At 39.3% G+C, this 23,075-nt stretch overlaps 5 protein-coding genes across 9 annotated transcripts in view; 2 read left to right on the top strand and 3 right to left on the bottom strand.

The window, feature by feature from the left end:
* The window catches only part of LOC108040295 (low-density lipoprotein receptor-related protein 6), a 35,954-nt gene extending 28,970 nt beyond the window's left edge, over positions 1 to 6,984 (bottom strand). Inside the window, exons 1-2 of one of the 3 annotated variants that reach the window (XM_044456520.1) lie at positions 6,899 to 6,984; positions 5,211 to 5,516 (exon numbers count right to left, since the gene is read on the bottom strand). In XM_044456520.1, the coding sequence (XP_044312455.1) occupies positions 5,211 to 5,403 (193 nt within the window). In that variant the 5' untranslated portion in view covers positions 5,404 to 5,516; positions 6,899 to 6,984. Of the gene's footprint in view, positions 1 to 5,210; positions 5,517 to 5,739; positions 5,934 to 6,415; positions 6,810 to 6,898 lie in introns of those variants that run through there. The other 2 variants (XM_044456521.1, XM_044456519.1) reach the window with 2 other exon arrangements.
* LOC123036949 lies at positions 1,265 to 3,354 on the top strand (the record flags this gene model as incomplete). Its single annotated transcript, XM_044456522.1, is given in 7 exon segments — positions 1,265 to 1,387; positions 1,389 to 1,467; positions 1,470 to 1,503; positions 1,505 to 1,571; positions 1,574 to 1,635; positions 1,637 to 1,696; positions 1,756 to 3,354. Coding segments are annotated over 7 exon segments (483 nt in total), but the record flags the coding sequence as incomplete, so codon positions are not given.
* A 693-nt stretch (positions 6,985 to 7,677) lies between the features above and the next one.
* Positions 7,678 to 10,359, bottom strand: LOC108052922 (protein CLP1 homolog). The gene is made up of 4 exons (XM_017135467.2): positions 10,172 to 10,359; positions 9,554 to 10,106; positions 7,953 to 8,460; positions 7,678 to 7,887 (listed from the first exon to the last, which is right to left on the bottom strand). The coding sequence occupies exons 1-4, from the start codon at positions 10,262 to 10,264 to the stop codon at positions 7,770 to 7,772; spliced, it is 1,272 nt and encodes a 423-aa protein (XP_016990956.1). The 5' UTR covers positions 10,265 to 10,359; the 3' UTR covers positions 7,678 to 7,769.
* A 658-nt stretch (positions 10,360 to 11,017) lies between these two features.
* LOC108052927 (histone H3-like centromeric protein cid) lies at positions 11,018 to 12,082 on the top strand. The gene has a single exon (XM_017135473.2). It carries the CDS (start codon positions 11,094 to 11,096, stop codon positions 11,814 to 11,816), a length of 723 nt encoding a protein of 240 aa, XP_016990962.1. The 5' UTR covers positions 11,018 to 11,093; the 3' UTR covers positions 11,817 to 12,082.
* Positions 12,083 to 13,148: 1,066 nt separating this feature from the next.
* LOC108052926 (cholinephosphotransferase 1) lies at positions 13,149 to 22,756 on the bottom strand. 3 transcript variants are annotated; one of them, XM_017135469.2, is made up of 6 exons: positions 22,154 to 22,756; positions 18,962 to 19,202; positions 18,745 to 18,903; positions 18,079 to 18,210; positions 14,488 to 14,646; positions 13,149 to 13,917 (listed from the first exon to the last, which is right to left on the bottom strand). In XM_017135469.2, exons 1-6 carry the CDS (start codon positions 22,372 to 22,374, stop codon positions 13,576 to 13,578), a joined length of 1,254 nt encoding a protein of 417 aa, XP_016990958.1. In that variant the 5' UTR covers positions 22,375 to 22,756; the 3' UTR covers positions 13,149 to 13,575. The 3 variants fall into 3 exon arrangements, with proteins under 3 accessions (XP_016990958.1, XP_016990959.1, XP_016990961.1); XM_017135470.1 differs by lacking the exon at positions 18,079 to 18,210 and adding an exon at positions 17,136 to 17,267; XM_017135472.1 differs by lacking the exon at positions 18,079 to 18,210 and adding an exon at positions 16,323 to 16,454.
* Between the last annotated feature and the right edge of the window lie 319 nt (positions 22,757 to 23,075).

Below are 23,075 nucleotides of genomic sequence, written 5' to 3'. Positions count from 1 at the left end.
GCTGGGCCTGGCCTCTAAATGACCGGCTTGGAAACGAGTCACAAGTGGCGGCGGGTCAGGGGACCGGGGATTGAGGGAGGGGGGCCCAAAAGGGTCTGGGCCATGATTTGGGGCTGGGTCTGAGCCCGGTCTCGTCTCTTAACGATGTGCATGTTTATGCGCTGCTCTGCTGCGTTGCAGGCAACGCACGAACGCCCGGACATTTAAAGCAGTTGAAGCAACAACAACAACAGGGCTGGCAGAACCAGCAACAACTCCGGCTGGAAGGTAGACATCATCAGCGGGAGCGGAAGAAGGGCCAGGTTTTGGGAGCTTGTTAGCAAGGGAGACATGGCCAAGATGCTGCCTAGCGATGGGTAACTTCGGCGCATCACAAACTATCGGTTATCTCGATTTCAGTTGTGGGTTTGAGACGCCTTTTCTAAAACTTTTGGAAAACCACGATCGCTTTTTAATTACATTGGGTGCAACAGTTATCACTAGGGATTTAAAGTCACCTATTTATGTATCTCAAAGTATCCAGTTATAAAAAGCACGTCGAAGATAGTCAAGAATATAATATAGAAGTTCCTAATTATAAATACCTTGTTGCTTGCTTTTAGACGCCTTTCAAACCGATTTTAAAACCCTAGTGATTATAATGTGGCACATCCTATATTTCATTTTTTAAAGATTTCTAAATAAAGAAAAAAATATTTTTACTTAGTTATCTTTTTATATATTAGACATTTATAAAAAAAAGCATGGCGTAGTTTCCGTTACAAAACTAGACCATTTGTACCATTATTTAAATCCTGAAGATGGACTTAAGTACTGATTTAGTCAGTTCGAAATGAGAACAAAAATGTTTTAAGTTCAAAATCAGATTATGATTGATCAATTAAAGATTTTGAAAACGTAAAACAATCTGTTAACTATCGAATTTGATAAGATTTCAACAAGTGCATCCAGTAAACTGATTAAAGTCTTCAAAATATATCGTCCATCACTAAAGGCTCCCGGAGTCGAGTCCCCTTGTTTTTATTTCGGTTTCTCGTTCAGTTCGTTAGTTGGCCAAAGCCAACGGCTATGTTAAGTGGCCCATACACACAGATACACACGTATACCAATGCACAGGCTAACAGGGTTGCCTGCGCGCCTTTAGATATGCAAATCGGCATAGAAATTTAATTACTTGCTGACATGTTTTAGGCCTTTAAATTGGCAACTTGTTGGGTAAATTATAGTCGTATAATTTTATAAGCACTTTACGAGCAGCTGGTGAGAAGCACATGATGGCTTTTCTAACTCTGACACTATAAAGGAAAATCAAGTCAATAATGTTTTTATCTTGGCATTACTAATCAAATTCTTTTGTCATTACTCGATAACCACTGAAGTATTTGTAAAAGGGGACTTCCTAAATAGTAATTGATTTACTTCGCCTATTTCATCACCTGGTGATTAAGGAGTGGTATTATGATGATAATAAAATACCACCATGATGAAAAATCGTATGCAGGTTGTTAATTCTTGGGGTTGACCTTCTGACAGATATCGAATTGCTCATGAGTCTGCAAGTGAGTAGCGATTTCATTCTGGACTGATTAATGTAATGGTTTGGTTGGGAAAATCAATTTTTTTTGCGGTTGCTTATTCTAACATTAAGTTTTGGCTGCAGACAAATCAAATTTTCGCTGATTTTCGTTCCAATATTAGACAAGACTTCCAAATTTTATATTAAATATTTAATTTCGAAGTTATTTTATTTTCACAAGCAATTGAATTGTATTTCCTGTTGATTGTGGCCATGCATGCACAAAATACATCTTAAATGTTGATATCCCTAATGAATTAGTCGTCAAAATTATAAATAAAGTTTTATGTGCTATTAAACAATCCCTCAAAAAATAAACACAATCGTAAAATTAATGATTTGCCATGGGAACAACTCGTTTAAACCAGATGAGTGGTGTGCGAAGTGCGAGGGAATCGAGATGGAGGGCCAGCTGGGAATGCCTTTAGCCTATCGACGTTTCCCTTTTGCAATTAACATTTGTGGAACACACGTAATTACAAGATTACGATAAGTGATAAGCGTCCCGCAAGAGGATGAAGAAGATGGCCAAAAGCCGTTGGACGGGTAGCATTGCTGTTGTTGTTGCCTTTTGTGGCAGTTGCATATTTGCATATGCAGACCACGCTGGATATGGTAGCCAATTTGCTGGCAATGCCAAAGCCGATTACGCATTTGCACAGAGAACAAAATTGTATATATGATATAAGTTGATGCTTCCTTATTTAAAAAGTTTTGAGATAATCTTTTTACAAACTTGTGAACCTACTAGGCTATATTTTTAAAAAATTCTATTAAAACGTATAAGTTTAGTTTCCCAGTTTACCTACAAGATGCCGCCAATACATGATACTAAACAAAACCAAGGCTTGGAAATAAAATGTTTCAAGAGATAAATAACCTCTATCTTCAGTTTCCATTCCTCAATCTATCAATTTCATTTAAATGGTAAATAATGATGCATTTTTCTCCGTGAAAACACAGAAACATTTCCACCCAGGACAGAGGTCAGTGCCAGGCCAAGCCGCCCACACAAATCAGCGGCCAGAGGAGGGCGGCGGCGTTGATGAGGATGATGCGATGATGATGTTGATGTTGATACTGCTGCTGCTGCTGCATTGCAACCAATCTGCTGGCCAACACAGATGCATTACACAAACGCACACATCCATTTCGGACAGACCACACCACAACATTATTGTTTAAATTGCAAAGTGATACATTTGTGCCGGCGGACCGAGAGTTTGTCTTTGGTTTTAGCAGTTTGCATACGGAATGCAGATGGGTCCCAGGATGATTGGGTTAGTTAAAGCCCAATTGTGTTTGCTATGCGTTCGGACGCTTTATTGTGCCGGTTTTCAGCAGAAGTATTAATTTAGGACTGTTTTCGTTGCAGTTCTCAAGAGGGAGTATGACTATAACAATGCCTAAAGTGACTATAATAAATAGAATTTATTTAAATTACAGAACATTTAAGCCAGCTTAGGGTCATATTAACAATTCGTTTAATTAAAGGCTTATATGATTTAAATTATAATTTATACCCTTACAATATGTAAAGTAAGCTTGAAAATGAAGCCTCTAACTACTTCTACTAAGCTGGTTAATAGTTAATTGTGTTATGCATTTTTAATTGGACAATTTGCAGATAGTAGCAGATAATGGTCCCTTGATAATTCCCGAGAAGAAAGATAAAGTGTCGCAAGTGTTGACAGGCATACTAAGCCAATGTCAGCGCTCGTGGAAAGTGGAACGTGGTGCACACATAAATGAAATCAAAATCAATGTCAACAACAGTGAAATGTCGAGTGTCCCGCGGGGATGCAAAGGATGGCAGGATGCCGGCGGTGGGCGGTGGATGTGGCGTCAAAGGCGCCGTCGCCTTTGAAGTGCTCCCATTACTACTAAACTGGCGTACTACGGCGTAGTAAATAGAAGCTAAAGCAAATAGCGTCGAGCTCTGACGTAAAAGGACGAAAAAGAAAGGGGAGGGATCCCCTCACACGGAATGACAGCGGCAAAAACGTCAGTAGCTGCAAAAAAGAACAAGGTTTAAAGAAGTGGGTGGATGGGAAGCGTGGGTTTTTTGCAAGCAGAGTGGGAAAGAGGAGCAAATCAACGCAGGCAAAAAACACTTTGTGCGCGCGTCAAAGTGTTAAAGAAAGTAAGCACCCACCCAACCACCCACACAACGCACACATAACGAAAGAGAGTCAGGAAAGATGGAGAGATGGTTTTTCCCGGAGCTTTGTGTACATATTTGATGCGCTTTTTTTTCACCCGGCTCGACAAATTTAAGTTTTTGGCTTCCTTTTCGGGGCAGCGGCACTTGCTTTGTGGGCGCCCCAATGCATGCTGGAGTACTCCCAACTACGGACTACAGACTACGGACTTCGAAACTCCGGATTGCAACTGAAGGAGGGGGCGAAAAAGCGGAGGCTTATCTTTCGGCCAAACACTCGAGGGTCCCCTTTTTTTGGGGGCTTAACGATGTTTGGACGGGCCTTTGTCCATTTGCTATTTCCATATTGACTTGACCCGTAGAGGCCCCTTCCAATTCAGCTCTTTGTGCCTTATTATAAGCCACACTGACAAAAAAAAAAGCCAAAATCATTAGGGTGGAGCCATTTTAATACTAGTAAGACCGAAAGACTACTTCTTCAAGGCTTATAATTCTCAAGTGATTTTTTCATTTAATAGGCAAGTTCGCTAGCAGACTGATTAATTTTTTACATAAAACTGAAAATTACAAATTTTAAGTCTTCTGGTCCTAATATGTTAAAGCAAGAATATAAATAAATTTATCCATTTTTGTATTGTACATTGTACAATATTCACCATTAATTTTTCTGTGTGCATGATTTTTTGTGCCTGGGTCAATGCTTTGTGCATTTGAAATATGCCGGCAATTACCGGGCAACTTTGCCATATTACAACTGCTGAATTATTAGTGAGCTGCTTTTTTCAGCTCATTAGCGTCGCATCTAGTCGGAAAAGTGTTTGGAGGAGCCACGAAGAAGGGGGTACTAAATTATGCGCAGTGCAATCAAGTTGAGTGCGTACTACAGTCTAAATAAGTAGTAGTTGTTTATTCATAAAAGCATTGCGCCGAGAAATTGTCAGCCTTTGGGCTTTGACAACACGAAAAAGAGCTTAAAGGAAAACGCAAAGCGGTAAAAGGAGTGGGCAAAAACGAAGGGGCGGGGCGGACGAGGGAAGCTCAAAAGTGCAGTTAAAACCACATAAACAAACGAATACAGTAGACACTCGAAAGAGTCAAAACTCCGGTATATAAACGTTTAAAAGAATGAACATATTGCTTTCGAACTTTCGTAAAACACCATTTGTAAATAATTACAAAATTAATTAAATTTAAATAATAAATAATAATTGGTAAAAAAAAATCGAATTGTTTCGCGGAATTTCTTTTGCTGTTATTGGTTAACCACATCGGATGATACCTGTAAACGAAAGCCTTTGAGCGGAGTGAAGGAGAAAGATATCACAGCCCTATTCCTTTTACACCCTTTCTATTCCTGTGGTTTTGAACTCACTCCCCCGCCACTTCTCAAATTAATCGAAATGCCATCAAATACTTTTCAATTCCTTTGGCAAAAACGATGCCCTTTGTTCGAAATGAAAGTACAGAACTTACCATTTTTGTATTGCCAACTGTTTGAGATGCCAAAGCAAATCAGTAGAAAGCCGATCAGCACAGGTCGCCATCCCACTCCCCTGTTAAATGTCGCGCATTTCGGCGCTTTCGTTGTCACATCTTCATTATTTGCTATAACTTGGCACAATTGAGGTTCGATTTCAGCTGACTTTATGTATGGCTCGAGAGCCATCTTATTTTGGAAGCACAATCTCCGAAATTTTAAGACATTTGGCGCAAAAAAATAAGATATGACGCGACCCGATCGTTTGTCTTTTGTTAGGCGCACATAATCACTCGGAAAAACTGCAATTGGAAAAGAGAGAAAACGGTTGAAAACAAGTCGCAAGACAAAATTTTGTTTGTTGTTAATTAAATACACTGTTTTAAGAGTTTTTTTTGAAAGGTGTTAAAAGTTTTTAGACAACTCGATAGAATTTAATATTTCCTCTTTAGGAATTATGTTTTTTTAGCCTGTTAAAGATATATTTTCTACTTTACTTATTTTTTTTATTTTGTAATCAATTACTTGTTTTTCCGTAAGCCTCATTCGTTTTGTTTTGATTTTTTCTAAATATATAGTCTGCTCCAGATATTTACTCTTTAAATGGAAAAGTTGTTGTCTATTATATTTTACTTAAAAATATCTGTTTCAGGCAGTTACGATTCGGGTTTCAACAAAGTTATACTAATACTAATATTTGTTTTTTGCATTTTCGTTTTTGTACGTATTTGCTAGTTGTCTTTTAAATGAATTTTTGGAAGTGCAGAGAAAATAAATAACTTATGTAAAAAAAAGTAGCTTTTAATGTTTTTTTTCCACGCGTTTAAAATAAGAACACTTTTCTGTTAGTTTGTTTTTAAATTTGTTTCGTGGTTCAAATTCAGTTTTGTTTAAGTTTTTTTAGTGCGCGGAAGAATGAATAACACTTTGCTCTAAGAATTTGTTGCATTTAATTGTTAATTATTTAAGTTATTTTATTTGTGTAGCTGTTCCTTTAGGTATGAATTTCCGATTCTTTTGTTGAACAGTGTGATCGCCTTGTTGCTTGTGTGCGTGCTAGAAATTGTTGTTGTCGTAAAGTAGCGAGTGATAAGCAATTGTGCAACTGTGTGTGGGAATGACCCCTTCCCCCTGGAAACCACCCACCTGGTTGCTAAATTGAAATACTGTAAATGATAAGGAGACTTGGTAATTAAGGCACCTTTTGCCGCTTCCACGGCGCAACAAGCCGGTGATTGTCGGTGTGTGCAACCCCCAAAAAAGGCGCTGCTGCACTTTCCAATGGAAAATTTCACGACGACAACCAAAACAAACGCAGTTGCCGCTGGAAAAATGCAGCAACAAGGCAACAGAAGGAGAGGGAGGGAGACAGAACAGACACACGCACACAACACACGGGGAAAACAGAACGTCTTTCAAGCAGGGCGTAAATTTAGATGCCCGAAATCTCTTGTTTTGTTTTTAGATCCATTCGATACACATTTACACAACAACAACGACAACAACAGCTCGCACGCTGCACAACAAACACGAAAAACACGCCAAATTCCTATGAATCAATGTTTAACGCCCGATAAAAGTACATTAATCCAGCCCGTTTGGCCGCCAATTGTTGTTTGGCTCACGTAATTCGACCGAGCGTAGCCATTTTGTGGTTACTTTGTTTTGTAAATATTTGATTTACTTTTCACTAAGTTTTCCGTTCGCCGTGTTGCCGTGTTTTTCGTCTCGCTCTTTCGAACAGTGTGACCGCACTAGAGAGACGCAAGCTACCATCGGTGTGGCTTCTAAGAATGCATTAAAATATAACCATTTTAACTCATACGAAATGCTAAAAATATACCAGAACTCACATTTTACAGCGGGTTTAACTAGTAGTTCCGTTTAATAACATGTAGCTGACATTAAAGATTAGTTTAAAGCCATGAAAATAAAATCTCTAATATGCAAAACATTTAACAATTACAAATAAAACCTGTAATATTCAAATTCAATATTATAATATTATAATATTGGTTAGGAACTTGGATAAATCACTAGCGATGGTTCCCACCATTTCTATTCATTTAGGTCCGACCCAAAACCTATTTAGGAAAAAACACTGAAGAAAATATAGGTCTTTAATTAATCAAACAGAAACAGTTTCGATTTGAAATAAAAAAAATAAAAAGTATTTTATGTTAACTAGTTTTCCATTAGTTCTTTTTTATTATATAAAATAGACAAAATAGGGAATATGTATTATAATATTCGTAGTCTCAGAAAATATTTGCATGGTTTCCTAAACAAGTTATATTTACATACATGCTTTTTGATTTTCTTTTGTTAATATACTTTGTGATTTTTAAATTGTATATTTTCTTATACATAGTCCCATTCAAACGAGTTTCCAAATAATTTTAGAAATAAATTACAACTTTGGAGCTAAAAGTAAGAGGTATCGTTTACGAAATATATGAGAAATTTTTGTGTACACGTAAATCTGTATTTTTTTGAAACCGTAAAATTCATTTTTTAACTCCTAAATTACATCTAGAGGAAGGTATCTACAACTGTTATGTGTGGTTGTCCATGAACTGTAGTTCCGACCACAAAAGCAGGGCGTTAGGTGGAAGGGGTCGCGGCTGCGGGGAAAGCAACATCACTGCCTGCTTCTCCATGTCTACTTCGGTTCTAAAAATCACAAAAATAAATTATAAATAATTTAAACAATCAGTTTTTAATTCACCAAAACTTACACGCAACAAAAGCCGGCGACATTGGTGCCAATCACTTCATCCTCCACGGATTCGGCAAAACTGAGTGCAAGGACATGATGAATGAGGGCGGGTGTGGGAGTGACGGCCACCACCTTGGTCTTGTTGTCCTCCGCTTTCATGCCAATGGGCATGCAGGAGTCCGGCAGCGGGGGCGCTCCAATCTTGTACAGTCTGAGGTCCTGGAATTTCACTTCGAAGCTGAACGGATAAAATGGTGCCCTTGAATTTCCGTAGAAATATTCCTTGATGCGCTGATCTCGTGCCTCATGTCGCAGTTCTTTGCTGCGTTCCACGACCCCGCCGCTCTTGGGCAGCAGCACCACATTGACACCTTTGGGCACATCCCGCAATAGCTCGTTGTACAGGCGCTCCTGATCCAAGACAAATATGGCACAGGCTCCATACGCCTTGGCAGCGTGCAACAGATGCGCATATCCGGATCCTTTTACCCAGCCGCAGGTGTTGACTATGATCCCGGAGCTTTTGGCTGCAAAAGAAAGAGGATATTGTATATATTTATTGTGCAATTCTTTTAAAATTAGTGGATTTTGTTGTCACAAAGATTATATGGAGTTTAAATTAGTTACTGTTTTAGAATACAATATTCTTTATAAGTCTGCGAATTTCTGTGGCATCTAAATTGTATTTTCAGATAGAATAAGCTGTTTTAGTCAGAAACATCAAACCAGTTAATTGTTAATTCAGTAGGAATTTGCCACATTTAAAAGTAGTGTCTTTTTATACCCTTGCAGAGGGTATTATAATTTCAGTCAAAAGTTTGCAACGCAGTGAAGGAGACATTTCCGACCCTATAAAGTATATATATTCTTGATCAGCATCACCAGGAGAGTCGATCTAGCCATGTCCGTCTGTCCGTCTGTCCGTCCGTCTGTCCGTCCGTCTGTCCGTCTGTCCGTCCGTTTCTACGCAAACTAGTCCCTCAGTTTTAAAGCTATCTGCTTGAAACTTTCTCAAAAGTTGTCTTTCTATTGCAGGTAGTATATAAGTCGGAACGAGCCGGATCGGGCGACTATATCATATAGCTCCCATATAACTGAACGATCGGAAAAGCCATAACTTTGGTGTTTTTAAAGATAAGAAGTTGGGATTTTCTATGCGTTTTATTTTTGGCCAATCAATCCGACATACCAAATTTCATAAGGATCGGCCGACCATATCTTATAGCTGCCATATAACTGATTGATCGGAAGTGCCATAACTTTGGTGTTTGTAAAGTTAAGAAGTTGGGATTTTCTATGGGTTTTATTTTTGGCCAATCAATCCGACATACCAAATTTCATAAGGATCGGCCGACTATATCTTATAGCTGCCATATAACTGAACGATTGGAAATGCCATAACTTTGGTGTTTTTAAAGTTAGGAAGTTGGGATTTTTTATGAGTATTAAGAATGCATCATATGAATAATTTTGGAGAATATAATAACAGAGTATTCTGCAAGGGTATATCAACTTCGGCTCCGCCCGAAGTTAGCTTTCCTTTCTTGTTAAAAATAGTTTTTCTTGAACAAAATTAATTTAACTAACCAAAACAATTCTAAAAAATTTTCATCCACTCACTTCGCTTGTTGCTATTTAAAGACTGCAGCGTGACCTCGGCCATCTTGGAGACGACAGCATTGTACAGCACACTGTTTCCGCCGGGCGACTTGTGGCCAAAGTGGTAGACAAGCGGAGCCGTTTTGGCGAATCCCTCCTCGACGTTCGCAGGCCGTTCAATGAGAATGGTGGCCACGCTGCCCGAAATGGCAATAGAGCCCTGGCCCACATCCAAGTCGGCGTACAGGGGCCGACGACCCACGCGCACCGCATAGTTCAGCAGGATGCGGCACAGCGTGCTCTTTCCCACGTCCATAGGCCCAACGACCATGGCCACGGGCCCGCGGCGGCCCTTCTCCTCGGCCTCCATCCGGAATTGCTCCAGAGCTGCGTGGCAATTGACGTACTGCACCATCGGCGTTTCTTTGGAGATGTAGCACACGTCCATTTTGCCGGACACGTGCAGCACACAGCCCTGATATGTGAAGATGGCCACCTTGGCGCCCACGCTGAACTCGTACTTCTTTTTCTTTACCAGCTCCGTGCCGAACATCTCCGCAAATCCATTGACCAACTGGTACAAAATATTATTAGAATATTTAAAGAATCTCTTAAAAGTTCAGGGATTTCTGAACTTACGGATACCAGGACTTTGGCGTCCTTCTGTTCGATTTCGAAGCGCAGCTCAGAGTCGGCTTCCAGCGTGTAGTCCTTGCCATGGTCCTCCGACATTATTAGATCCTATATTTCCCTTAAAATTTGTTATAATTGCGAAATAAAGAAAATGTCCAAATGGTAAACAATGCAATTACGGCAGTCAGTGTTGGTTAATGGAATAACATCAGCTGGGCACTAGAGGTGGGTATTAATCGATACTCAGAGCGCCGATTAAGAAAAGATTTTTTAAATATATGTTATATTTTAATATATTGATTAACTCGAGCTCACACGTTGGTTAAATTGTTTATTTCTTCTATAACACAACGTTTTTCACTTAGATTTCATCACACTAGCGCTTACGGAAGACTGAACCGGACCATGATAGAACTAGCTAGTTTCGACTGCACGTCACCTCAGATTCATCAGATATCTACGGGGATGAAATATTTTATATTATTTAAATGTAATTTTCTTATTTATAATTCGTGTGGATGAAGTAATTTTATAGTCTTAAAGGGTTATTACTATCTTGAAATCTGGTAAAACTAGTTCGTGCAGAAAATATACACCAAATATTAAAGCCAGAATAATAACAGAAGTAACTGACCTTTTTTTAAAAACAATTTAATGAAATTAATTTAAATAGGTTTTAATTTTCCTTATTTTGATTCGTGTATTATTATATATAATATATATATAATATATAATATATATTTTTTTCATTTATTATAGCTGTTAAAATCAAAGATCTGACGTTAGCAATTTTATCTTCGTATCTCTTGTAAAGTATTTTTGGTCCTTTTTTATTCGGTCACACTGCAAAAAAAAAGCGGGAGCGTTTTTAAAAAACAACCATCCAATAAATGCCGTGTTTCCAAACTGCAAATTGCTGATTTTGAATATGCCGAGGCAAGGTGAGGCCAAGCGGTCGATGAAGGTGCCGAAACCGTCGCTGGGCGACACAGACGCGGAGAGCGACGACGAAACGGCTTTCCGATCGCCGGAGCCGGAAGACGGCACCGACTACGGCTTGGAGTTCACCACCAGCCGCCTGACGCTGCAGGAGTCCTCCAATCGTCGCTGCTCGACGCTGCGCAAGGACACCACCGCCGGCCGGAGACAGCGACCAGCAAACAGGACCTCGTCGAGCGACGAGGAAGATCAGGAAAATCGCCAACCGGGAGCAAGATCACCGCAGACGCGTCGCATGACTAGTCAGCAGGAGAGGCACCAGGCTTCCACCCAGCAGGCCAGAAATCAGGTCTCAGCATCAGGATCACGATCAGCCGCTGAGCATAGGCCCAGGCGACGCAAGCTTGTCAATCCCATGAGCAAAGCGAAAAGGATGGATCGCGAGATACGGCGGCTGCAGGCCAATCCCGGCCTGCTTATACCCAAGCTGCCGTTCTCACGCCTGGTACGTGAACTAATCATCCAATACAGCCAAGGAGATCCAATGAGGGTCACCGAAGGAGCCTTGCAGGCCATGCAGGAGTCCTCCGAGATGTACCTGACGCAGCGGCTCTCCGATTCGTACATGCTCACCAAGCACCGCCAACGAGTCACGCTGGAGGTGCGCGACATGGCCTTGATGTCTTTGATTTGCGACCGGGGTCATTTCTAGTCCTCTAGCTTAGTTAGTCGTAAGAATGTTGCCGTTTTAAGTTGAATAGTTGAATCCTGTTAAGTTAGCTGTACCGAAAGTTCAAGGACCAGAGTGAATCTGGAGCGACAGGTTTCAACTTCAGTTTTTGGTTTTCCAAATTCCATTATTACTTTGCATACCTTTTAACTACTGTAATTAGCAATAACCTAAATGTGTTTATACACCAAATTATTTCCAATGTAAAAATGTACAATTATAATTTTTTAAGTATTTATTTCTCTCTACTCTGTTTGATTTTATTTTTTTTTATGTTCAGATTGGGATTATAGGCCGTACCTACTGTACTTATGAATGGTATAAAAAATTTAGGCCTATAAATATGTTGCATATATTGCATGCATGCATATGTTGCATGTAACAAATGCAGAGTATGTGCAAATATTCTCAAGTATTCCTTATTAGAATTTGGTTTTAATCGTAGAAACAATTTTTTATTCAGACGACTAAATCCAATAGCTCCAAATTAAACGATTTTGTCGCTGAATTTTAGAGTTCCAATATTTCGGTATTTTCTCTTAAATATGATATGGTTTTGGACGGATCCCATGTTTATCAACTTAAAAGTTTACCGTGTTTTTACTCGCAGTCAAAACATTTTTTAAAACTTTAAGAATCGGACGACAATGTTCTAGAGCTGCCATAGGAATAATAAGACAAACCAAGATAATTTTATTTGTTTCGTAGGAACGATCTAGCCAAATTATGTATGTAATCGTTGCCGTTTGGCGGAATTGAACTATTTATCACGGATAATACGCTGTGTAAAACAAGAGCATTAAATAAACTTAAGCATGCGCAATTCTACCAATTGAAAAACGTTTTTTATTTATTTTTAGCAATTTGTTTTATTTCTAGTTCTTGCTGTTTGTTTCGTCTCCATTTTCTTGTACAACATAAAACATAATCCATAATAGTTGAACTATAAAGTTGCCGGACTGCGCCGTGCGAGCTACAAATAAAGGTTTTTAGCTAGGATTAGGATGCATTAGATGTAGTCACGCGAAACACACTAAAATAAAGGGCTAGGTAGTGCGCTTTTTGAAATGAGTCACCATTTAGAATGTCGCGGCCCTTCAGACGACCCCGATGAGTAGGAAACTAAGCACTAAAACGAGTAACATGAATAGATATACTGGCCTCAAATGAAAATCGTAACTGCGCGACTTATTCTGTTGTCTTTCGTGGGATGGATCGATCGCCAATGGGGTGGTCTCAGGACTTAAACGTAAATTGAGCTTTCATCGAGCTATTTTTAGGCTTATTCTGCTTTCTTTTTGGCATTTGCACAAGTGTGATTTAGCACAGTAAAAATACTGCAATCTAGATTTATTACAACTTACACAATCATACAAAATATATTTATATTTATATATTTAGCCATATAATTGATATCGGAGACTGCAACAGTTCTTTCTCCCAGCAGCCCTAGCCACCTCGCCTTCTTTGCTACAACAACGTGTTGTAAACTATATCCTAAAATGTAGGAGCAACATTTTGCTTCGCCTTTCGCTAACTTTTCTATCTTTTTTTGTTTTCTTTTCTTATTTTGTTTGGTTGTGTTTCTCCTGTTTTTGTTTAAATATCGACGGTGAATTTTGTTGGGTTGTGTTAACGGGTTTGTATTAAATTGCGCTCCGTCTGCTCCTACGAGTATCCCTCGGCTCTAACGACGTAAATTTGTAAAAGAAAACTAATTAATGTAGCAAGACACCAAAACCTAGTGCGGTTTGCTCTTCGACTTTCGATGCGCGGTGCCGCCGTTCTTGTCCGCACTGCCGCCAAAGTTGCTCTGGCTGCTCACCGAGGCGGTGGCCGGATGCGATGCCACGCCCTTGGGCGTATACGGTATCCGGAAGAGATCGATGCGCAGGTGCTGGCAGATCTCCAGGCACACCTGCGAGCAGTAGCGCAGCAGATCCTGGGTGCCCCAGATCAGGGTGAACCACAGCAGCCAGATCTCAGGCACGATGCAGTTGAAGTACTGGTTGAGGAACAGCAGCGAGGGGCCAAGCAACGACCAGTCCAGGTAGTCCATCTCCGACTTGGTCATGTGGGCAATCTGCGGGCAAATTTTACAATTAAAGGCGTTTTGTTTATAGATCAGAGTATTACATATACATAACTATAAATCTATATTGATCCGACTACTACATATAAATTTAAATTTACGTACATGTAGTTCTCTGATCTGGAATACTATTAAATGAGTTAAAAAACGGACTCTTCATTATGCTTTACCGAAACTTTACTTTGCTAAAAACAGCATATTATAGCTTGAATCGACTCAGAACACAAAATAAAAAAATAAAGTAAGCCTTTCATTCTGATATTTAATTTAAGTCTTACAAAAAGTCAATCAAGGTTTAACAGCCTAACAAAATCTCTGAACGAGTTCTTCAACGTTTAAATTTAAGTTGATTTTGAAGTCCATTTCAATAGTGTTAATTCTGGAACCACTAAATTTGATCAGATTGGATCTAACTAAATAAAACATTTACTCAAACAGCTCTTCACAATGAGTTTAAACATTGGTTAAATATTCACATTTAGTGGAATATGAGTTAACTCGATTTGAAATGTCTTTAAATTAAGTGATCTGTATAGATAAATAATAGACAACACTACTTACCACCAACTTGTTGGTGACCTTAGCGGCCACCATGCCGAAGGCCATAATGTACACCGAGGCGTGTTCGGTGAAGATGTTCTGCGGCGACTTCTGGGCAATCATCAGGGCGGGCAGCACCACAAGCGTGAGCGGAATGCTGGGCGACAGGACACTGGTGCCCTGCAGGAGTACGGAAAACATTCAATTAGTGGCGATCTTTGGGTTTATTGTTGCACCCTTGCAAAGTGTCACCGTGGGCGGCGTTGTGCTCTTTGGACTTTAAACGTTTTGTTAGTTAATTGTGAATTACGGCACATTTTGCATGGGTCACAACAATTCGAGTGCACAAACAAAAGTGAACAAAAATTCTTTTGGCTTTTGGTGTTTAGGGTTCGGCAATTTCCCCTTCAGAAATTGAAAGAGAACACTAGAGGGGAAATTGCGCTTACAGATTGGTTTATTACATGTTTTATTTACATGATCTAGCGCAATTGGTCGGGTGTGTGGGTGGGTGGTGGTGGATTGGTTGGTTTTTATTTGTGGGTCTTAAAATGCACACATGACAGTAAAAAAAGCCAATTTACCAAACGAAATATAAAATTAAAAGCAAACGACATGCCATGCGAAACCATCACCAAAAACAAGAAAGGAAAGCTAACTTCGGGCGGAGCCGAAGTTGATATACCCTTGCAGAATACTCTATAATTATATTCTCCAAAATTATTCCTATGATGCATTCTTAATACTAATAAAAATTCCAAACTTCCTAACTTTAAAAACACCAAAGTTATGGCATTTCCAATCGTTCAGTTATATGGCAGCTATAGGATATAGCCGATCCTTATGAAATTTGGTAGGTCGGATTGATTGGCCAAATATAACCCCTGTAGAAAATCCCAACTTTCTAACTTTACAAACACCAAAGTTATGGCATTTCCGATCAATCAGTTATATGGCAGCTAGAGGATATAGTCGGCCGATCCTAATGAAATTTGGTAGGTCGGATTGATTGGCCAAATATAAAACCCATAGAAAATCCCAACTTTCTAACTTTACAAACACCAAAGTTATGGCATTTCCGATCAATCAGTTATATGGCAGCTATAAGATATAGTCGGCCGATCCTTATGAAATTTGGTAGGTCGGATTGATTGGCCAAATATAAAACCCATAGAAAATCCCAACTTCCTAACTTTACAAAAACGAAAGTTATGGCATTTCCGATCAATCAGTTATATGGCAGCTATAGGATATAGTTGGCCGATCCCGGCCGTTCCGACTTATATACTGCGTGCAAAGGAAAGAAGGGTGTGTGCAAAGTTTCAATTCGATAGCTTTAAAACTGAGAGACTAGTTTGCGTAGAAACAGACAGACGGACAGACGGACAGACGGACAGACAGACGGACAGACGGACAGACGGACATGGCTATATCAACTCAGGAGGTGATCCTGATCAAGAATATATATACTTTATAGGGTCGGAGATGCCTCCTTCACTGCGTTGCACACTTTTGACCAAAATTATAATACCCTCTGCAAGGGTATAATAATAACTACGAGCTACACAAATAGTTATACTAGGTATCAACGAACATTGGACGTGCACTTGGATCGATAAAAATAGCATTACTCAAGGTAGGTAAGGGCAACACGTTTCGGACGCTCAGATCTCAACTTTTGTGCTACTGAAGCCGATTTACAGTGCGTTTAAACCACAAAAGACATACGAATGCGGAGGCCGAGACATGGCCACATGAAATATATGCTTGTTCTTCCAAACGCACTGCACACCAGGACAAGGACGAGACTATCTCGGTGGTCGTTTTTGAGAGAAACTTAAACGTATAATTCTTACTGCAACCGACGATCCATTTTTGCCACAACCCTCTGTCAAAATGCACTTTGCGTAGCGCAGTGTTAGAATAAAATCTACGCCGCAGGCCACATAAATAGGCAGAAATCGAGTTTCGCAGTTGAAGTACGGTAGCTGCCAATATCAAGGTATATGGGGAATTGGTTCGGGTTCGATTGGGGTTGTCAAACGATATTGATTGATTGATTGATTGCGTGCGGGAGAAAAGAACGGCGCGCATTAAAATTTCATTTGTAATTACGGAACACTTGTGGTTTTCCAAAAGTATTTCAATAACAGAAGTGTGGCTTAAAAACTTAAAGGGTAATTTTTTAAAAGCTCCAATAACACCAAGATCTAAATAATATTTATATTTATAGATTTTATACTTATGCTAAATAGTGCCATTAAATTATTATTAAAAATACCAATAGTTGTTATTCTAAAAGCGAAATAAATATATAGTTATACCACTTAAAACACTAATTAAACACCCAAGCAGCATGCTTTAAATGGCATCCAATGTTGTTGCATTAGTCAATATGGGAAGTAGGAAATGATCGAGTGCGAGAGCCCAAACCAAATTTAAGAGCCCTCCACCGAAACTGCAAGCCATTTCCCAAATCCAAGTTAAAGGAAAATGCAAACCGGTTGTTAGTAGAGAACCCAAAAGCAGAACCAAAGATTAGTTAAAGATGTTATGGCTGGGGCTAGGTATTATTTGATGGCCCCCTTTCGAGTTAGTCTGTTAAGTATTGTACTGGTTTTATAATAGTTTTTCGCCTCGTTAATGCGAGAGGAGGGTGCAATGCTTACAGCAACTGTGGAGCCGTTTTTGCCACTGCCGCCTTCAGTAAACATTTTTAAGAAATTGATTATATTCAAGGTATAACCGAATGTGATAAATATTAATATTGTATAATTCCATGAAAGGCCCACGATTGGTATCTAGTAAAGATGAAAAATTGCAAGAAAAACAATAAAATTTAGAATCTTTGACTACATTTAGAGGATGAGAAATTGTTTTGGTAAAATGTTTGGTTTGGTTAAAGAGGAGATCTAGGAGTGTTAACAGTCGCTGATCGACTGTGAATACCCTGCAACTCTCACTTACAACTATGCTTAAAGAGAATACGTAAGAAATGGAATAGTTATTAAGATTAATTTTGGGTTAAGTAGGTATATCCAAAACCGGAAGACAATAAATACATAAAGAGTAAATAGAAGGACCAAAAATGTCAACTGGACATGGGGACAGGGCAAATACATAGATTAATTGTATGGGTAACTAAGAATTAACTTAAATTTTTTGCATTCAGCAGCCGCCAATAGTAATAATGTATGTGTTTTTTTTAGGCATGCTCTCATATTGCTTCCGAATATGTAAATTTGTGTTGTTTCAATAGCAAATAAGCAGGATTATAATTTTGCAGCAGCTGCGCCGTCTAAACCAAAGACACATGAACAAGAATCAAAAACGGCACAGATTAAATAGGCAAGCAATTGGGGGTTAAAGAGAGGGATAGATGGGTTAAGGGTATCCTCACGCCACGCACCTTCCTCGAAACTCAGCTGAGCTGGTCAGCGAATAGAAAGCTAGGTGAAAACTGAAAACTCTTTTAATTCACATACATTTTTTTTTGTTTTTTGAGAAGCCAAAATATTTTTTGTTTTGTGTGTGTGTGTTTGTTGTTGTTTGTAGTGGTAGTAGTAGTGTTTTGTGTACATGTGTGTGTGTTTGTGTGTGTTAAGGACTTACAGCAACTGTCGAGCCATTCTTGCCAACACCACCGGCTTTAATGACGGAAAATACATAAGCTAGGGATAGCAGACCGCACACAATGGTCGTCATTGCCGGGCCATACCAAAGCTCTATACTGCCAATGCCGATCTGAGTGTTATTTGTGGGTTTGGTGTCGGTTTGTTAAATGTTTTTATCACGATAGGCATTGGATTTCGGCAGGTTTTGTTTAGAGAGCGCGCGCAGTACGCATTATGTACATAGAAGTAGAAGGTATTATACATTTACAATTACTGGACGTGGTTAAAGTTTAGTTAATAACTATTCGGAAATCTATAAGAATATCAGAAAGTGGTTTGTTCTGTCCTGCCCTCAAAAACCTATCAAACTCCGTGGTTTTCATCCATGCTCAATAATTGGGAACTTAATGAATGGGATGATTAACTCAAAACTGAAATCGCTAAATCGTCAAAACTTAAGGCAGCTGAGCCGAGCTTAATCCTAAGCAGCCTAAATGAAACTCGAGCTCTAAACTCTAATGTTAACGTAACGAAATAAAAAACTCTTAAAAATACGCTTAAATATCTAAAGAAAATATTAAAGGGTATGCAAAAATCTTCCGAAATTATCAAAATTAGGTGTAATTCGAGGGTCCTCGTGGGGTGACTTCGGAACCACTCCTACCTTAGTCAACCAGATCTCAGGACCGAGCACGGCAGACACTAGGTGAATGGCTATAATCGAAAACTGCGCCTCCGTCACATCGATGCGACCAAACCGCATCGTTCCGGACACATAAGTCTGCCAGTGGGCGCAGTAAAAGAGAGCAATAGCACAGAAGCACTGGAAAAGAAGTCCGGAATTTATCTCGCTCTGAATAATATGTTAGTTATGCACTCACCTGGAAGAACAACCAGTTGGGATAGTGTCCCAGTTGGCAGGAGATGCAGGCCGACACGGCCACGAACACCGTGGATATGGAGTCACAGCCGTGGTCAAAGAGCTCGCCCAGCGGCGAGGAGGTATTCGTGCGACGAGCCTGCTTCCCGTCTATGGAGTCCAGACTCTGGTAGATAAACAGACCCAGGGCACATAGCAAACAGGTCCAACGTGGCGGAGCGTCAACGCCATTTGGACTATAACTGAAGAGGGAAATGACACATAAGAAAGTTAATAATTTGCCAATAATAACAAGGGCTTATTATCAAAAGAAGCTGCGTCAGTTGTTGAACAATATCAAAATTGTTTACCATAAAAATGTTACATATTTTAAAAACACACCCTCAAACATGAATAAGCTATGGAACAAACGATAAAACTTGAACCCATTTTAAAATACATACCCCTCATGAAAATGTCTAAAAATAAATATTAAATTTAAAAACATTTTGCATTAGTTTTCATAAAAGCCCTTAACCTCGAACCCAAAAAACACTTAAATGAGAATTTGGAATAAACAATTTTTTTTTGATTTTATAGGTTTTGTGAATTCTTTAGATGTAAGTAAGCTTCATGTTTTATAATATTACTGTTACTATATTACTATTTTGTAATATTATTAGATTACCAAACTAGATTTAGATTTCACTTGCGAATTCGACCCTGATTTTATTGATTAAAAGTTGAGTAATCAAGTTGATTCATTGCAAAGCTGAAATAACAGTCGTTTTGCAAAACTTGATTAAATTTAAATATAAACTCAACCAATTGACGAAGCCAACAAAATAAAATTCTGTCATTAACTTGTTCTTGCAACAATGTAAACTAGTATTGGATTTCTGTTGAACTTGGCACTTGAATATCCTCTTGTAAATAAATAATGGACAGCCAAGTGAATTAAAGCTATTTCCTGCAAAGTGTAGAATATCAAACCGTTTCGTGCGTTTCCAAGTCAATTGCCCGTACCACTCCCCTTCGCAATGAAAACAGACTGACGTCAGTCAGCATAAGATCGCCTGATGAGCAAAGTTCCCAAGCTGAATTTCTTAATTATCTCTCAGGTTAAGTATAAAATCACTATTTTGCAGCTGAACACTCGAACATGCCCGATAAGGGGACTACTATCTCCACCGCCATGTCGCCGAATCAGCTGACTTTGCGGTTCCGGTTTGGAATTTCGGCACACCAGAACTACGGGGGAACGAAAAATACACCTGATTCCAGCTGAATCATCGTGCCCAGATTGACACTACTTTATCGAGTCCCACTGACCTAGACAAGCTCAGCTAAAACCGCAAGCGGGCTGGCAACAGTTTGTTGTTGCAAGATATTATTAAAACAAATACAAAAGTGCAAACAAAAGTAGAATAATAATAAGTAGAGTGCAAATAAAAACCGGTCTGGTCTTTTTGGCGAGGTTTTGTGAATGAATATATAGATCCTATAGCATGTATTTTGGTCTAAAAATAACAGAAACCGACACGTGAGCAGCATTCAAGGTGATTCATATGCTGGGGGACAGAAGTAAATGACTTGTCGGCCACTTTGATTGGCATGCCAACGATCTAAAGCAATCAACCATAATGGGGCGAAAGTAGGGACACGTAGGTTTGGCCAAAAAGTTGGTTTGTAATTATTTAGCCATAATATTTCATAGCTTTATTTTAAATAATTAATTTCACCTGACTTTTGCCCCTTTTACTTGTATACCCTTGACTAAATCTTGCAAATAGGTGTTAAAAACAACAGGCTCACAGCTTTTTCTTTTTTTCATCGCTAATATACTCGGTGAGAAAGATCAAGAAATATATAAAGAGGCTTTTTGGGGCAGATCTTTAGAAATTCAAGGTTTTCTCCACAGCTAGAGTGAAAGTCTCTCTAAAAATAGTTTTTGTAATTACTGCAACTTAACTTTGTTTGCTGACAGTAGCGGAACATGTTTAAATGTCGGACTTTGGTGGAAAGACCCATAAAAATCAATTATATATGTAAATTGTCATTCTAATTCAATCAAAGGTATCCCAATTGAAAGGCAAACAATTGGAAAATACAAAAAGTGCCCCCTGGGTTAACTCATGTGAACCTTGCCTTCTCAAACTGTGGCTTTCTGAAAAGTTCTTCAACGCCGAGCTCTTGCACCTGTCTGAATGAAGTGCAGTATTTCATGAGTCTTGAGATCCGGCGATTAGCCCGCCTTTGTTTATTTACTTATCGTTTAAAGTTGCCGTTTTTGCAACGCCCTCAGACTAAAGAAATGCGTCACAAAACGACGACAAACGACGATGATTGTGATTACATATATTTCGCTCAACTCGTGTGTAATGGGTAAAGTGGCGAGACGCCCTCGCTATCTTATCGCTGGCATAGTTGTGTCCAAGTTCTAAAGAGGGGGTCCGCAGTATCCGCCACTTTCACGCCTCCCCACCCTCTGGTTTAGTTAGTTAGCGTAGTTATGGAATGATACGCTATCGCGACGCATTATGAAACAAATCGCCTGTTCTTTTGCTGCTCCCCTCGAAAACAAAGTTACTGACAACGTTTGAGCATTTAATGTAATTATTTGGAAGGCTGAAGGCTGCTTATAAAGCTATTAAAAACTGGTTAATATTTCTTAGATCTAGTTTTTGAAACAACAAATGATTCTTCTTGTAACAACCACCAAACAAGTTAACAAATACAAATTTGTAGCTTACAAAAATTTAATAAAATAGGCTAAATTTGTAGACTCTCAAAGAAAAATATGTTTACTGCTCCTATAAAAGATTATTTTTTTATAGAAAACAGTTGATAATCTATACAATTTTCTGGTAAAAAGTTAAATGCTGATAAACTAAATGTACCAGGTAAATAGATTTAATTCTATTATAATTTTAAAAATATATATAATGTCTTTATAAGTAGTAGCAAATAGAAAAAAAGAAATAAAAGAAAATTTTTTGAAAAAATGCTGACAAACCCAAGCAAACAGATCCGGCAAAGTGAAACTGACAAGTGGCAGTTGAGTGATGGAAGACAACAGCTGATGCAGAGCCCTAATCCCCGCCCCAGTGTGGTGGAAATTTCCTCGCCAAGAATGCGAATTTCCCAGGGTCAAGGGTCTTAAAAAGGGGTTGCCGGCAAACAAAAAAGACTTTCAGATGGTGTGGGTGCTTACCAGATTAATATTAGCGTAGTGACCACATTGACGATTAGTCCCACAATCGTAATGAGATTGGGGGCCAGCCAGAGAGGCGTCTGGGCGACCAGCCAGTTCCACCAGGGTTGCAGCAGCGGATCGAGGAGGCTGGTACTGGTGCAGGAGTACTTGTGCTCGCTCAGTTTCCTCAGCTGCTGAGCACTTAGGATGTGCTTTTCCCGGTAGGCGAGCAGCGGCATTTTCCTTGGAGTTACGCGTTGCGTTACGTGCGAATGCGAATCCCTGACGCGCTTTTCGCTTTTCACTTTTCACTTTCCTCTGACCTAGCGCTTTTCCCTCGCGCGCATTTGTGTACGTGTTCCTCGCTGCGCGTTCGTGTGCCTGTGTGTGTGTGCCCCTTCGCTTTTCCTGGCTATTTCCACACGTGGACCACAATGCTGGCGAAACTACGACTCGCGCACTGGTTTACGGGTGAAAACTGAGTAGTGGGCGGCCTCACGGTTACGTGGGTGTGCGCGGCGACTCTGCACTTGTATGTTTACTTAACAAAATTAACTTAATTGGACTACCGTGCCGTGCTGTTTTTTCTTATTTCCATATGACCAGTGTGACCGTGCTTGGGATTAATAAATATGCCTCAGGAGCTTACAAATAATAATACTAAAAATATACCGCAAAATAGAAGGTGTAAAGCCATGATACGAAACTAGCGGAGACACAAACTTATTTAACAGCCGGCAATAACATATCAGCAATAAAACTTCGAAACTCAAAACTTTTAACTCAAAATGTAGATTTTGTTTGGAAAAAGTTAATAAGTCATTTTTTCGGAGGAGATTAAGGGCTGAATATGAAAGGGGGATTAACAATATTCTAGCAGTCTTTTTTGTCGTATGAGAAAAACATTCTGAAACTTTGAGATTATTTCGTAGCACATTAA

Source organism: Drosophila rhopaloa, unplaced genomic scaffold (assembly GCF_018152115.1).
Source record: "Drosophila rhopaloa isolate 14029-0021.01 unplaced genomic scaffold, ASM1815211v1 contig_115, whole genome shotgun sequence".
In the NCBI taxonomy this organism is placed as follows: Eukaryota; Metazoa; Arthropoda; class Insecta; order Diptera; family Drosophilidae; genus Drosophila; species Drosophila rhopaloa.
The sequence above is the reverse complement of the archived record's forward strand: the minus strand, read 5'-3'. Positions and strand labels throughout refer to the sequence as shown.